Genomic DNA, 16,473 nt, shown 5'->3' with positions numbered 1-16,473 from the left:
TTTCAAATTCAGCAAAAAGTTTATGAATATACAAGATCTTATTTAATAAATTATTTGCAGTTCTGGTGCTCTTTATTTTTGAGTAAATCTTATAGAATATTGATGTGCACCATTCGTATGTGCTAAGAAAGAATATTCAGGGTAAAGAAAAATTTAAGCTTAAGAATAATGTATTGTCTCAATGAAAAATATAAATAACTAGGGTGGAAAGAATTACTGGATCTTCACTTTAAATAAAAAGGTAGTGTAAGTTATTTATAGGAGTCAAAAACTCCAATGAAAATGACTAGTTATTTATAAGAAGTAAGGAGTAAAATAAAATTCTGCCAGTCTTGAAACACTATAATATCAACAGATAATACTACATAGTAATAAAACTGTACTGTAAAACCTCACCAATCTTGATACACTTATTTGGAATTTGTAACAATTTTGACAAAAGCTTAACAGAAGTTTACCCTTTCACTATTATTAATCAAATTATAGTATAAACAATATTCATAAAGTTAATGTTTAAATTACTTTAGAGAACAAATTATGTTCAAGCACCATACTTAGTAACAATGTACATGTGAATTATAAACATTTTAATCTATTCTTAAGGTAGTTTTCTTTAGGATCTCTACTATTTTTGTACTTGTTTGCTTTTAAAACTAAAACTGTCTCTTTAAATTAATTTTCCTAGGCCCTTCCCTACCCAGCCAAGTGGTTATTTTATATAAAATAATTGAACACAATTATTTTACCTTTGTTCAATTTTGTCCTCCGTTTTCCTTTAAAAAGCAAAATAGAAGATACTAAATTAATTAATTGTGATAAAAATTAGTACTATTTACTGAGTGTCTCCTAAGTGACAGGTAATGTTTGAGGTATTTTAAAATATTATCTTTAATCTCTCCCAAAATATTGCAAGATAGATATTATTGTCCTCACTTTTCAGATGAAGAAATTGACACTCAAAGTTAAGTGATTTCCCTGAAGTCTCAAGTATTCTCGAATCTGGTAAATAAAATAATGTGTGTCAAGGGCTAAGCATAGGGTTTAGAACATAGAAAACAATAAATGTCAGCTATAGTTACTATTATTACTATAAAGAAAAGGCTTGTTTTAAAGGTGAGAATTGATGAACAGATAAAACAGCTTCTTTAACTTTTGGATCTATTCCAATTGTATTTATTTATTCATTCACCAAACATTTATTGAATGCTTACTGTGCACGAGGAATACCAGCATGAAACACAAAGACGTACTTCTGAGCTAGTCTAATATTTTAAAAAATGATCAGCCAGAAGTAAATATATATGAGCACGTATATATATTTGTCTAAATTTCCAACTTTCACAGTGATCAGCTACAAATATATATTTTTATATATACAAGTCAGTGATCAGCTACAAATATGTATATACAAATATATATTCAATAGCTCTCAATCAGAGCCCTCTTTCAAAAATCTTAAGTTTGTTTAAGAACTAAAGAAATGGAAACACTGCAAAAACCCACAAGCTTTTAAAGACCTAAGCATCATTTCTTTATCCAAAAAACTTTTCATGCAGATCTCAAGCATAATCATATCTCAGAGGATGGAGACATAGCCCTGTGTCCATTCCAACACCATTAGTCTCTTTATGTGATCATAACATTTTAGTGGATTTGCTTAACAGCACAATGGCTACTCTGGCAAACAAGGTTTATTCTTTGTCAAGTGTGGAAGAGAATATGAAGTTACTCAGGTGACCAAGTTCTAGAAGTCAATATCCTTGTCAAAAAAACAAGCTTGCTCTCCTGCCACTCGCAAAGGCTTGATTTTCAGAGCATGGGTATCATCCATTGATGGCTACAATAAGGGGTATTCCATGCATTCTGCTTTCCCTGCTCTGCATTTTTTATGCCCTTCCCCCCATTGTTAATCCCTTTTCCATTTATTCAGTCTTTCATTGAATATCAATTACTAGAAGCTGTTGTTAAAAGGTGAAGACATGGTCCTTCTCTTAAGCTCATAGTTCACTGTGATGATTGTCCAAATTTAATGAGCACGGAAATCAGCTGTAGAAGCATCCCAGCCTCTCCCAGGATGGTTCTAACTTAGAGATCAGAGGTGAAGCCCAAGCATCTGCACTTTCTGAAGACAACCTGAGTGATTCTGTTATAAGTGGCTCTCAGACCTCTCTGTTCAACCCACTGTTCTGGAAGGAAAGCAAGCATTTCCCATGTTTGTTTGAATCTCAGCCATCCTTAGGGCCCAGTCTGAATGAAGCATTCCATGTTGCCTTAGTCAGAAGTCATCACCTTCTTTTCTTCTCTAGAACTTTATTTGTATCTCTCATGACACTGACCATCTCTCACTTGAGGTCTTTCCTGTAAATCCTCTCTGGAAAGCCTTGTCTCACCTACCGGACTTCTGGGTGGGGAACTGACCCGACTTCGAATTCCAAGCAGCATGTGGCACAACGCCTAGTATATAATAACGATGTAAGTCTTGCTTGCTGGGTGAATGGGCTCCATTTCTAAATGGAGACTTGTGTTTTTAAGGCAGACATGGCTAAATGTACTGACGATAGATAAAGGATGTGTTCTGAGGTGCAATGCTAGGCACAAAGCTTCATAGATGGGAATAGGCACATAATGTATGGGGAGACACTAAATAATTTGACTGAAATGGAACAAAGGGAGCTGCATAAGGTGGGAATAGACGTGAGGGGGCAAATGGGAGGTGGTGGTGGCCCTGACAGCCTCTGGAAGGTACCGGCTGCCAGCCAGGGAGGAAGCAGAAATCAAGGGATTGTAGTAATCTCAGTGGGCAGCACAAATTGAACATACTCACTCCTCCAGTACTCTGTGCTGCCTTGGTCTTCCTGAACTCGAAGCTTTTCCTCCACTCAAGGAATCTACTGGGCTCAATCTGGGCTCCCCTTCCTCATACCACAGCCTGGAAATTCTCTAAGGGCACGAGGCTGGGGACACCATCAAGTTCAGCTGGTTCATTTCCCATCTCTCATCTGTCCTTCAGTGACACTCTGGCTGTTGCATGATGGAGCCTGGAGTGGAAAAAGAGAAACACTAGGCAAGTTGGAGGGTTCTTGCAGAATTCCTGATGGGCTATAGGGGTCTTTACATGGGAGATGCAGGGAAAATGAAGAGAAGTGGAGAAGTGTGAGATATATTTTGAAGGTAGAAGCAGAGCTTGGTGAGCATTGTGGGGGTGCAAAAAACAATTTCCTTCCATCTTTATAAGTTCTTCTGGCTGCGAAAATAATCAAATTAACATGAGACAGTTTAACAGAAGAAAATGTCCAAATTTATTATGTATATATGGGGTCCCATAAGAATACGAGACTTGAGGACAAACTGGGCCCTTGAGGCTTATATACCATCTTGTGCTAAGGAGAAAGTGACTAGGGAGTGTGGTTTGGGACTTCAAAGGGAAAAAAGGCAAGTCAGATGGAGATGGAAATGCAAATGTTCGGTAAAGAAATGTTTGCTGGGCCGTCTTTAACAATGGGACACAGAGGACTTTGATCTAATGGGCTTTGCCTAGGGCCTCCCCATGTACACACACGACTTTCCATTAAACTATCGTTACCTATGATGATGGCTCCCTTCCTGAAGCAGGGCCTCTATCCAAATTCTTTTAGGCAGTTAGGGGGAAGGTCAAAGGTTTTCCCTGAGTCTTTCAATAATCCCCTCTCTCCTCAGAGAACTGTCTCTGGGTGGTGAACACGCAATCGGAGATATAGATGATGTATTACAGAATTGTACACCTGAAATCTATGTAACTTTGCTAACAACTGCCACCCTAATAAACATCAATTTTAAAAAATCCCCTTAAAACCATCAATATCCCAACAGGCATACTTGGGGTGGCTAATTGCTCCCTTTCAGGATTAGGATTGAGGGAAAGGGAGGAAGCAAGGGTAATTGGGCTTTTTCATCAGTAAAAAACTAATACTATTACAGTGTTGGGGTGAGAATTAAATGAGACCACGCCTTCTCCAGGTTTATAAAAGTAATATGAATTCAGGGCATGGCTGCTACTGCTGGAGGTCGGGAAGCTTGAGTATGACCTGGAGGCCCTGAAGCCCATTTCCGCTAGGGGTTCAAGGCCTCTTTGCAGCTTTGACTCAGTTCTTTCCAACCACACCATTCTCCTCTCCGTTGCCTTTCACTTGTCTCCCTGAGCCCCAGCTCAATCCTCAACTCCTCCCAGAGCTGTTGACCAAAGAAATCTTGGTCAGCTGATGATCTGCATGTGACCACAAACCTTCAGCCCTTGTACACTCCAGAATGGGGCTTAGAGGAGACGTCAGGTGCGTACCTTTGGGACCCACCTGTGGGGCTCAATCCACTCTGTGGTGGGGCTGGAGGGGACATGCAATTTTCCAGAAGTCTTCCTTAGAATTGTCTTCTAAAGAGTTACTGAATCTGCTTTCTAATTAGCAAGTCTCTGAGTCCGGCTCATTATAGCTACCATGATAGGTTTAGGTTTTTGTGAGGTTTTTTTTAATCTCAATTCTTCTGTTAGAAAAAAAAAATTATTGTGTAAAATACACATAAAACTTACCTTCCTAACTATTTTTAAGTGTACAGTCGAGTGGCATTAAGTACATTCACATTACTGCACAACCATCACCACCATCCATCTCCAGAACGCTTCATTTTGTAAGCCTGAAAAATCTATATCCATTGAACACTAACTCCCCATTCTCTCCTCCTCTCAGCCTCTGGCAAACATCATTCTACTTTCTGTATCTACGAATGGTGACAACTCTAGATAACTCATAAGTGGAATCAAAATTATTTGTCCTTTGTTAATGGCTTATTTCACTGAGCATAATGCCCTCCAGGTCCATCCATTTTGTAGAATGTGTCAGAATTTTCTTCCTTTTTAGGCTGAATAATATTCCAATGTTACTATATATCATGTTTTGTTTATCCATTCATCAATTGATGGACATTTTGGTTGCTTCCACCTTTTAGCTATTGTGAATAATGCTACTATGAACATGGGTGTACAAATATCTATTCAAATTCCTGCTTTTAGTTATTTGGGGCATATATTCAGAAGTGGTATTGCTGGATCCTATGGTAATTCTATGTTTAAATTTTTGAGAAACCACCCTACTGTTTTCCACAGTGGCTGCATCATTTTACATTCCTACCAGCAATGTGCCAAGGTTCTAATTTCTCCACATCCTCGTCAACATTTGTTTGTGTGTGTTTCTTAATTTTTATTTTTTTATAATAGTCATCCTAGTTGGTGTGAAGTGGTATCTCATTGTAGTTTTGATTTACATTTCTCTAATGATTAGTGATGTTCAGCATTTTCTATATGTTTATTGCCCATTTACCTATCTTCTTTGTAGAAATGTCTGAGTCTTTGCCCATTTTGGATTGGTTGTTTACTTTTTTGTTGTTGAGTTGTAGAAGTTCTTTATATATTCTAGATATTAACCTCTTAGCAAATACATGGTTTGCAAATATTTTCTGGAGGTTTCTGAAGGTATTTGCAAACCCTGTTCTGTGGGTTCCCTTTTCACTCTTGATAGTGTCCTTTCATGAAATCCAATGTATCTATTTTTTTTTCTTTTGTTGACCATGTTTTGGTGTCATATCTATAATTTGGTTTTCTTTTAATGACTTTTTTCAATTCAAATAGTGGAGCTAAATTCTCTAAATTTGCAGTTGGAGAAACTATTATTCAAATAAACTGATGGATTTACTCCATCCCAACATTGGTTAGTAGGCTCTGGGCTGAGAATCCATATCCTGGGTTCCTTTCAGGGACTCTTCACTTGCTCTGCAAGACAAGGCAGGGACCTTGGTGAGAACTGGAGCAAACCTCCAGAGTAACCTTCAGAGACCCTGTGGTTTCATCAACCACTAACGTGAAAAAAACAAGTGCCAGTTTTTGTATTTTTCTTTGCTAGTCATGCACAACTTTTTCCCTAATGTTCAAAAAAGAGAGCTACTGGAATGGACAGACTGTGAAATATTTTACAGTGTGTTCATTTCTGGGCACTGCCTTTTGCTAGAGCAAAGAGTTCCCTGTTTAGAATGAATCAATGGGTTGGTTACACCGCATTACCAAGTCCTCAGGAGAGGAAATCTGAAAAGCTGTAACCACTGCCAGCCAGAATCGCACTGCTTTTGATGTGCTAGTAAGTGCGTGGTAATCTTTCATTTCATAGTTGAAGAAAGTTCCTCTGCACCTCCCCACAGTTCCACTCACCACTTAGTTCATGTTTTAAAGCAATAAAGCAATGGGTCTGCTTAGGGGGGGTTCTAAAAGGAAAGATAAACACAGTGGGGCAACATGATGGGCCATAATGAAAGGAATTTATTATGAAGCCGCTCCTCCTTTCATAGTAAAACAGAGTCCACCGGATCGTTTCAGGGGCGGTAGGTGGAAGTATCCGAGACTTTTCCAACCAAGGGGAGTCTGGAGCGTTGCTTGGTCTCTGCTCTGTCTCCTGATCCAAGAGTTGTAAGCCTGCTCCGCGAGTTCTGCAGGAACAGCGTTTAAGGGACTTCGGATTTAGCGACAGCTCTCCCGTGGTGACAGTGAGCACGCTCCCTTGCTACCCCGTTTCCTTCGGGCGTCAATAAGCGCACTTGGAAACTTTGAACCCCGAGGACATTCCACCCCCGTGTAATCCTCTAACCCTCCCCGAGCCACCTAGGGAAGGGACAACCTTACCCCGCGAACCCCGTGACACTGCTGCTCCGCCACTCTCTCACCTCACGCTCTAGTTAGTTTGGGGTCTAGAAACAAGCTCAGCAGCAGCAGCACCACCTTCCGCGCCCACCGAGGGGGATGCCTGGACCGCTGCAAGAAACTTTCCTCCGACTTCGTTCCGCGGCTGGTCTAAAGGGAAAAGGCGAGAGAGAGGAAACACCGGGGAGGGCGAAGGCGGAGAGAGAAAAGGCGAGAAAGCGACCGGGCAGGGGCGCGCGGCGGCCCGCGGGCGGGGCGGGCGCCGGAGGGCGCGAGAGGGGCGCGGACACGGCGGCCGACGCGCCCCTGCGGGCCAGGGGGAGGGGCGCTGGCGGGCGCGGCGCCTCCCGCCCGGGGTGAGCGGCGCGCGCGGCAGCCCCGCGGCACAGAGCGCCGAGCGGGGAGCGGGGAGCGGGGAGCGCGGGCCGGCGGCGGCGGCAGGGGAGGCTCGAGCGCAGACGGCTGCCATGGGCGCGCAGTGACCGCTGCTCGGCGCGAACTTCCTCGGCCGCGCGGAGCTCCCTGGCTGGCGGTGCGTCCCCTCGGTCACCATGAAAGGTAGGGCGGCGTGGGCGGCCGGGCAGTGCGGGATTCTGGGCGCGCGGGGGGGCGCGGAGGTGCGTTCCTGTGCGATCGTCCTCCGGGTGGCGGCCGGAGGAGAGCGGAGGCCGGGTCGGTGCGTGCGTGCATCCTGGGGGCGCCGGGCTTGGGCACGGCCGGAGACCTAGAGGTCGGGGTTTGGAAGCGTCCGAGTACCCCCCTTCCCATCGTGTCTCTGCAAAGTAGTTTGAAGCCCTACGTCGTTGTTTATGGATTCCAGTTCCCAACTTTTTAATTGAAAAAAGATGCCGAGGAGAGTGGAGGCATCATTATTTCCCCCGAGTCCGCTTTCCGCTCTGCGGCGCTCCCCACTATCTGGAGTCCGCTTTCCTCTTCGCTGTTGCCGTCTCTCCATCCGAGAAGTCGATGGTGCGACCGGCAGGGTGTTTTCTCGGAGCCTCGGGGATGTTCTCGGTGCGCCCTCCCCACATCTGGCAATGATTAGGTGCCCGCGGAGCTCAGCTGGCTTGGGACGTGCGTTTGGCATCTTTCTCCATCAGACCCACGGACTGGAAAATAACTGCCCTCGGTTCCGCATCCCTTCCATGTGCCCGCCTGTGGAGTTGGTGTGCCCACGTGTGTTCAGGAGTGACACCAACCGTTCAGTTAATCGTCCCTTGGGCGGTGTCCCCTGCAGGCTGGCTCAGGGAAGTGTCAGATGTACCTTTAAACGGAATCGCGAGCAGGGCTTTGCCCGGCAGCCTTCAGTTTAGTGGAAATACTGAAGTGGAGATTTGTCAGTAGAACCCTGATTTATATGTGAGATAAATAATTACTGTGGAGACATAAAAGGGAATCGTTTGGGGATGGGCCAGCGTGGTGTTTACACAAGACTTGAGTTCCTGGCTTCGTGCTAGGATAACAAGTTTCCGTCCCCGCGCGGGCCGGGCTTGAGTCGGGGGGCTGTGTGCGAAATACAGCTGACCGCGGTGACCGAGTTTCCAGCGGCCCCACACCACGCCATGCGATCGCTTTGACTCGCCAGGGTTGCTGAGGGAGGCGCGCGGGGAGCCCCACAGGCTCCAAAAGTAACTTTGGGCTCTAAGTTTCTCTGAAAGGCAGTTCTCAATAAACACTCCAGAGCGATAATGTCCTACTACCAATTACCTCTTCTAAGATCTGAGGCGTTACTTCTCCACATCAGAAGACCCTGGGAAGGGAGGGGACTGAACACCAGGTAAAAAGCGGCTCGCCCCAGGGGAAGAAACACAAAACATAGGATACAACTTTCTGGCTAGAGAATTTCAAAACGCATGGTGCCTGTTCCTCCTCTCCCCATCTCAGTTTCTCTTCTCTCACTTACATTTTAGGAAAACACGCACTTTCCTTAGCTAGCACTTATTCTAGATCCTTCCAGAAAGGAAAGAGTACACATGGCCAAGAGTTACTCCGGGACTCAGTTACCTCATTTTAGCCAGAAGTTAGTTTTCTCATTGCTGATCACTGAGGCCACTAGGTTGGTTTTCTTTTTGTTTTTTGTTTTTTCTTTTTCTTTAGGCCACTAGTTTTTGAACTCTTTGAAAGATAAGCAGCCACTCACTCCATCAGCTTCTAGTATGTGGGTTCCTAAACCCTGAAAATCGTATTATGCTTTTGACTGGGTTAAATGACTGTTTTTGCTGTTTGGGTACTGTTCATTGCTAATTCAAATCTGCAATGGAAAACACACCTAAAAGTCCTCAACATATTTTTGTGAGATTTACACTGCATTCTGTGAGTTTTACATTGCAGACCCCCTAGAGAAGGCTCATTGTTTACCCACTGTGGTCTGGGCACTGCCTGAAAGGCCCCCCTTACCTTCCGCCCCAGTGGGGGGCGGGGGATGGTGAATCGCTGGGTACATCAGCACTTTGAAAGCTGCTCTTAAAATGAAATGTTCTGTAAGAGGTTTGCTTACCAACTATTTTCATGTAGCTTACATTCATTTGTCTAGTTGGTGAAGTGGACAAGGGAGGGCACAGTAATAATTTTTTCAGTGCTTACTGAGTGCCAGCCACTGTGCTGAGCCTCTACAAGCACGCTAACAATTAATCCTCTCAACAACCCTATGAGGTACGTATTTTAACCCCCACATTTCAGATGTGGAAACTGAGTCTAGAAGAAATAGGAACTGGTGGTAAGCATCTAAAGATAAGCTTTGCCAGTTTCCCTGTGTTGCTTAGAAAGACCTAGGATACTGGATATGATAATCTCTGGTGTAGACTAGAAGAAAAGAGAATCTCAGACAACTAAATAATCCAAGTAACCCACAGATGGTGCAGCAGCCAGGAAGGGGTGGAGCCAAGAAATTGGACACAGGGCTTCTGAAGCCAAACACAGAGGGCCTTTCTAGCCAAAAGGGAAAACTGCCTTTACCAAGTGGAATTATTTTGACAGTTTGCCATAGGTAACCAACCCAAAGTTTTCCTTGGGTTTGTGATTAATGTCACATAGTTATTAACTCATTATGCTTCAGAAAGCCAATACTTCATTAGAATTTGGTTTTCCTAAGTGATAGAAGTCAGTGACAAGCCTTGCGAATGCTTCAAATTAAAGTAATAACCTAAAGCATTCTTTAGCCAAATAGAAAGTTACTGGACACCTTAGAAGTTACAGACGTTTATTTGCTAAAGCAAAAATTTAACTCCTGTGCGAGTCAGATGCCTTTTTAGGGTACTTATTTGATTTTCTAATTCTGATGTTAAGACCGTAGACACGGCTTTTGTAATAACCCACGCTTTTGGAGTGTAGTTCCGCACGTGCCACGAGCCACAGTGCCACCTATCTGTTGCATTTAGCAAATATCTGTCTCTGTTCTATTTCCTGCATCCCCAAGAGTCACAAGTACCAAAATAATGACATCATTATATATTTTCCAGAAGAAAATTACCCTGTTGCTGCAATACTTGAAGTCTTCCAAACTGATTAAAACATGTAGTTGGTTTTCATTTATTTCCAATTTCATTTTCAATAAGCTGTACTGCACCATAAATCTCATGGTTTTGGATAAATATTCTTTATGAAGGAATCTGACTCCTCTAGAGTTAGGTGTGTCATTACTAAATCACATTTCTGGTTCTGAAAGTTGGGAATATTGGTGAGTTTCAATGCAGCAGCACTTGTTGCCTAAGAGACGGCTGAAAATAACCACCATCACATGGGACCACAGAGGTCCAAACCACTGTCATAAATTAACACAGGGAGGAGGTTGGTGCCATCAAAACATAGTGTTCAGCTGCTTATTTTTGTGCTTTTGTATATAAACATTTCTGAAATACTATTTGGCAATAATACTTTTAAAATGCAGTATACTTCTACTTCCTGTTGTTTTTTTGGAACTCACGGCCCCCATGCTTTCCCAGCATCCCTCTAAAATTTCTTGTTTTTAACTAGGATAAGCAAACAAGCGTGTAAGCTCTGACTGCATTTAACATGGAAAGATTCATGTTTTCTGAAGGAAAATGGGAACAAAATGAAGTCTTTTTCCCCTCACTGATGGGGAATTGGGGTTGCCCTTTTTCTGGAAGGCAAATTTACAATGTAATTATACTTTTGACTTTTCATTAGTTTGGAGATGCTTGACATTCTTAATCTGAGGTTTAATTATTTCTAAGTATAGATGTTTTCTGTGGTCTCCTGTGCAGTTTCCCAAGAGTGTTCCCATGAGCCCCTTTACCATGTGGCTCATCCAGTGATCATGGTGTGAATGGGAAAAGCTGGCAGACAATAGCTTTCAAGCTATATAATAACTAGGTGTCTAATTTTCTGAATTAATGTTTATTCTCATTAAAATATTATTTCAAAACAGTTGCTGCAACACTGCCAAAGTAAGTTAAATGGCCCTTGAGGTACTAGTTTTCAAGTGGAAAAATAGACATTTACGTTTTGTGATAGAAAAAGTATGTTTTGCCTTGTGTCAACCCAGCATGTGGGTAATCTCCCAGGGGGGGCAATTTTAACACACATGTCTCCCCATGATGGGAAGAAAGGGGGCGTGTCTGGGAGAGGAAGCCTAGAATGGTGGCAGAGCCCAGCCTTCCTTCTGGCATTGTGTCAATGATGCTTTGGAGCTGCAGCTGGTGAATCAGAGTGAAAAGCATCAGACAGTTTGGGGGCGGGGAGACAGCATTCTAGGTCTTTGATGTAATCATCTGTGAAGAGAGTCTACCCCCACCATGGGGTCAGCCCTACCAGGCTGGTCCTGCCCTATCTTTTGCTCTTCTGCCACTCCAAAGGCACAGGCACTCTCAACCTGCAGGGTTTCTCTCTATGGCCTTGAGGAAGGGATCAGGGTCATATGTTGAAAGACATATGGGATGAGGTTGATCTGTACTGTGGTTTGTGCCCACAAACAACTTCTTAGGTATGACTCATCGGTCACTTAATACCCTCACTTACTATTTTTCCTTTTAATAATGACTAACGTTATTGAGTACCTGCCATGCCAGGCACTGTTGTTTTTTCTATTTTGCAGGTAGGAAAACTTAAGCTTAGAGAAGCTGAGTTACCTGTCTTAGGGCACCCAGCGAGTCGGTAGGGAAATTGGTATTCAAACTCCGACAGCCTGACTCCAGAGTCCCCGTGTTATTCATCTGGCCTAGCCTCCCTCCTGGCCACCCCCTAATAATTCACTCAATCAGCACATCTTTGCTAAGTGTCTAGTGCGCCACACTCTGCTAGATACGGAGTGAGCTAGATAGAGAAGCTCCTCCTGTCTGCCCTCAGACCTACAATAACCTGGCACCAAAGGACTGAAGAAATTGATGTGCTCTTCTAGAGCCAGCCACCAGAGGAGACTCTGTGGACTGGAGCTCTTGAAGATTCCAGGCTTGCTGCTGGGTGTAGAGTTTACCTTCTGGGTGGTTTTGCTTACGGCTTATTAAATCAATGTGGATAGCCCACTGAAGCCATCAACTCTAAAAACAGCCCGTACACCACCCTTGCTGACAGGTTTACAATGAGACAGCGAAACATTGTCAGAAGTGCCATTTTGAAGAATAGACTGTAACTACCAGGAGGTGATCAGTAAAAATAAAATAAATAATAATTATAAAGAAACATCTTAAACAAGGGGTAGGGAGGGATAGGCATTCTTTATAGAAAGTATTTATTTCTTTACTTCTGACAACACAGTTTCTAAGCACAACAATGATTCAATGCTTGAGGGAGGTGATTTGATTTCAAGCAGTGATTTGATTTCTTTAAGTGAATGATATTTGAAGAGCCCAAGTCCATATAGTACCTTGAAAAGTGCCTGCCAATTGCTTAAGGGACCTTTGTAATTATATAGCAATGAAAACCAAAGTAAGCAGAAAGAAATTAATAATCCCAAATTAAGATCCAAAGAGATCCCAGCAGCTCTCTTAACTCCTGAATTTATGGTAAATATTCAGTCAGTACTATTAAAAATATAAAATAAATGTGTTTTTCAACATGGGAAAAGTTTTAAAAAGTAAATTGATTGGACTTGGATATATTAAATATGACTCCTTTATGCTTCCTGAATGGCTTGGGACTATAACTCAGTTCACACGAAGTCATATTCAGCAGCCTGCGAGGTTGGACTTTTGACATTCTGCGTGAAAAACTAACTTGTCGTTGGTTCTGTGGAAGTAGCCAAACTTCTTTAGGCCTCAGTCACTTCCTTGTGACATAGACATGTGAAGAAACTAGCTGATATTTATATAACAATTTATTATTCAAAGGTGAAATAGTCCAACTTTATAGTTGATAATATATACTTTAAAACATAACCATTTCATAAAATGTAATTATATGTACTAATCCCAAGAGCTGGACCTGATGATTTCAGTGTGATGTTAAGGAGTGTGGGCTCCAAATCCAAAAGGCTGGTGACCACATGCAGGTTACTTAATCTCGGGGGTGCCTGGTGACCTTATCTGTCAAGTGGAAGATAATAATGGCATCTACCAGAGAGACTTGTTTTGAGGATTAAATAGGTTAGTGGAGATCAATTGTTTAGAATGGTGTCTAGCACTTAATGAGAACTCAAGACGTTTCAGTTATTGTAATACTGTGTTATTATAACCTGATGCTTCCTTCAGGCAGTAATATAATTGCCAATTATGAACCATTTATGGTGAGTTAACCAAGTGATATAGTTTATATCACAAAGGCAACAGGTTCAGTTTTGAAATGAAAGCAATTTTCCAATTACAAAAGTGTTAAAACAGACCTCAGGGATAGGGAGCTGTGTTCTCGATGGGGAACATGCAGTGTTAGCACTGGTCTGCACTAGCTGTCATCACTTTGGTTATTGTCATCCTGTAGTGTAGTAAAACTCAGCCCTACCGAAAATGCAGGGACCATGTTTATAGTGAAGTTTGTAGTTATAGTGAAATGGTACAATTTCCTCATTTGTTATGATAATGACAGAAAATTGGTAAATATGTGCAAATATATTTAATGTACCTAGGAGCACTAATTTTCCAGGACTATTATTATTCAGATGTCTACTGATGATGACATAATATTTTTAAAGTTTTGTATCTCAAATTCAGTGTCCAGTTTTATCCAGTAAGGATATGACATCAAGGAATCAAAACAAAACAAATTTGTCTCTAAATTAGTATTAGGGCAGATGTAGGTATATGTATTTTATTTAACCACATGACATCATGTCTATTTCATTGGCTGTCATATTTCTCTTTGATTTATTATTTACAATTGGGCCTCCAAGTTCTAACTAGCTTTCATTTATTCTTTAGTATGTTGTTTAAATATATTAAAATATTTACTATGTGTATAGCCTCTGTCTTCAAGGAGCTTGTAGTCTTTTAGGCAGGGTAAGACTTGTGCATAAACAACTGGAATCCAAGGTATAATAAAAGGTCAAATGTGCCTTATTTGAGGTTCAGACAAGTGTGGCTAGAGGAACAGGAGGAGAGGGCAACCTGGCTGAAGACAAGGTTATTTTCATTTGGAGGGGAGATTCGAGGTGATTCATTAACTTGAATTATATTTCATACTACATTATTTTAATAGTAATGTAATAATAATTAAAAAGGAAAACAGTGCGTCATGGCCACCCTGAAACTTTCAAGTGTGTCATTTCAGTGTGGGAAGTGAGAGAAAATCAAATTCAAAGTTTTCTCAAAATTTGTCTCCTAAGCTCCATTTTGGGCCATCATTTGTATATTGCTCTGGCATAATTGTCTGGACAACCTAAACATAATGTTAAGTGATTTCAAAACAAAACAGATATGTAAGTTTTGTTTTGTTTTAAACAGAGACCACTCATTTTATCTGTGCCTCCAGAGAAATGGATGGCATTAATTTTTCTTGCCAAAAGACCCATGAATTTGAGGCACTTCCAGGGGCCTCAAAATGACCCTTAAAATTCGAGGCAGGGATGCAAGTCCTCATCCTGACTGTCTTGTTACTAACCTAACCAACATGATTGGATGAGAAGGTCCCTCGTAGGAGAAAGGGAGGCTCATCACCTTCCCTGTTGTTACCCGAATGATGGGTGTTGGGGTTGCATGCCATATTTGTTTTCCACTTCTTAAGCTGTTGAAGTTGATTGCTGGGGGAAATCTGGTTTAGCCCCCACTACCAATTTAGGGGTAAAAGTAATTTTAAAAATCTCAATTTTGTTGGACTATAACAGAAGGTAAAAGGTTCTCTCTCTCTCTCTCTCTCTCTCTCTCTCTCTCTCTCTCTCTCTCTCTCTTTGTCCTAGAAGCAAGATTCTGCTGTTTTTACAACCATCCCAATTACAAGTTGTGCCAGAAATTGGAGTCATTTATGTCTTCATAATTTTTATTTAAAAACACTGTATCATTGAACCAAAAACCATCCTATTGCAAACCATAAAATTCAGAAAGAAGCTGAGTAATTGAAATACAGATACATAAATTATTACAAATTCCTTTATACATTTGGGATGGGGCATTATATATTGACTTCCCTTTAGAGCAAATGAGGATTTAGTTCTTTCACCCTCTGCCTAACGACCCTCATGGACACCTCCTGTCGCCCTCAATCGATTGTACCAATATAGTTATATCACAATCATGATTAGATAAATATTCAGTGTTTGCATTATTACAACGATGTAAATGCTATTCAAGCTGACTTATACTTTCTTCTGTAACTTCATTTCCCCTCCAGTTAATCATTCTCTTATTTTTGTTTATGTAGCTTCCTATGTATATATACATCATCATTGATCCCCAAGGTTTCTTTAACTTTCCTAAATCTCTATGCAGTGTGTTCAAATATATTAGGTATTCTCTCATTTTTATCTTGTTTTTAATTTTTTATTGGGGTGACAATTGTTAGTAAAATTACATAGATTTCAGGTGTACAATTATGTATTACATCATCTATAAATCCCATTGTGTGTTCACCACCCAGAGTCAGTTCTCCTTCCATCACCATATATTTGATCCCCCTTACCCTCATCTCCCACCCCCCACCCACCTTACCCTCTGGTAACCACTAAACTATTGTCTGTATCTATGTGTTTTTGTTTCTCATGTGTTTGTCTTGTTCTTTTGTTGTTTTTGGTTTACATACCACATATCAGTGAAATCATATGGTTCTCTGCTTTTTCTGTCTGACTTATTTCGCTTAGCATTATAATCTCAAGATCCATTCATGTTGTCACAAATGTTCCTATATCATCTTTTCTTACCGCCGAATAGTATTCCATTGTGTACATGTACCACAACTTCTTTATCCATTTTTCATCGAAGGACATTTTGGTTGTTTCCATGTCTTGGCCATCGTAAACAAAGCTGCAATGAACATTGGAGCACAAGTGTCTTTATGGATAAATGTTTTCAGATTTTTTGGGTAGATACCCAGGAAAGGGATTGCTGGGTCATATGGTATTTCTATTCGTAATTTTTTGAGGAACCTCCACACCGCCTTCCATAGAGGCTGCACCAGTCTGCATTCCCACCAACATTGTATGAGGGTTCCTTTTTGTCCACAGCCTCTCCAACACTTGTTACTATTTGTCTTGTTGATGATAGCCATTCTGACTGGGGTGAGGTGATATCTCATTGTGGTTTTTATTTGCATTTCTCTGATGATTAGTGATGTTGAGCATTTTTTCATATGTCTACTTGCCATATGTATGTCTTCTTTGGAGAAATGTCTCTTCAGGTCCTCTGCCCATTTTTCAATTGGGTTGTTTGTTTTATCTTTGT

General features: G+C 41.5%; 1 protein-coding gene across 1 annotated transcript in view; it reads left to right on the top strand.

Annotated features, from left to right (window-relative positions):
* Positions 1-7,070: 7,070 nt before the first annotated feature.
* COLEC12 (collectin subfamily member 12) overlaps positions 7,071-16,473 on the top strand; it is a 183,834-nt gene continuing 174,431 nt past the window's right edge. The window contains exon 1 of the mRNA XM_081078052.1: positions 7,071-7,273. Within this exon, the coding sequence (XP_080934178.1) occupies positions 7,267-7,273 (7 nt within the window). The 5' untranslated portion in view covers positions 7,071-7,266. The remainder of the gene's footprint in view (positions 7,274-16,473) is intronic.

This window comes from Rhinolophus hipposideros (assembly GCF_964194185.1).
Source record: "Rhinolophus hipposideros genome assembly, chromosome: 17".
Classification (NCBI taxonomy): Eukaryota; Metazoa; Chordata; class Mammalia; order Chiroptera; family Rhinolophidae; genus Rhinolophus; species Rhinolophus hipposideros.
This window is presented reverse-complemented; position numbering and strand designations above follow the sequence as displayed.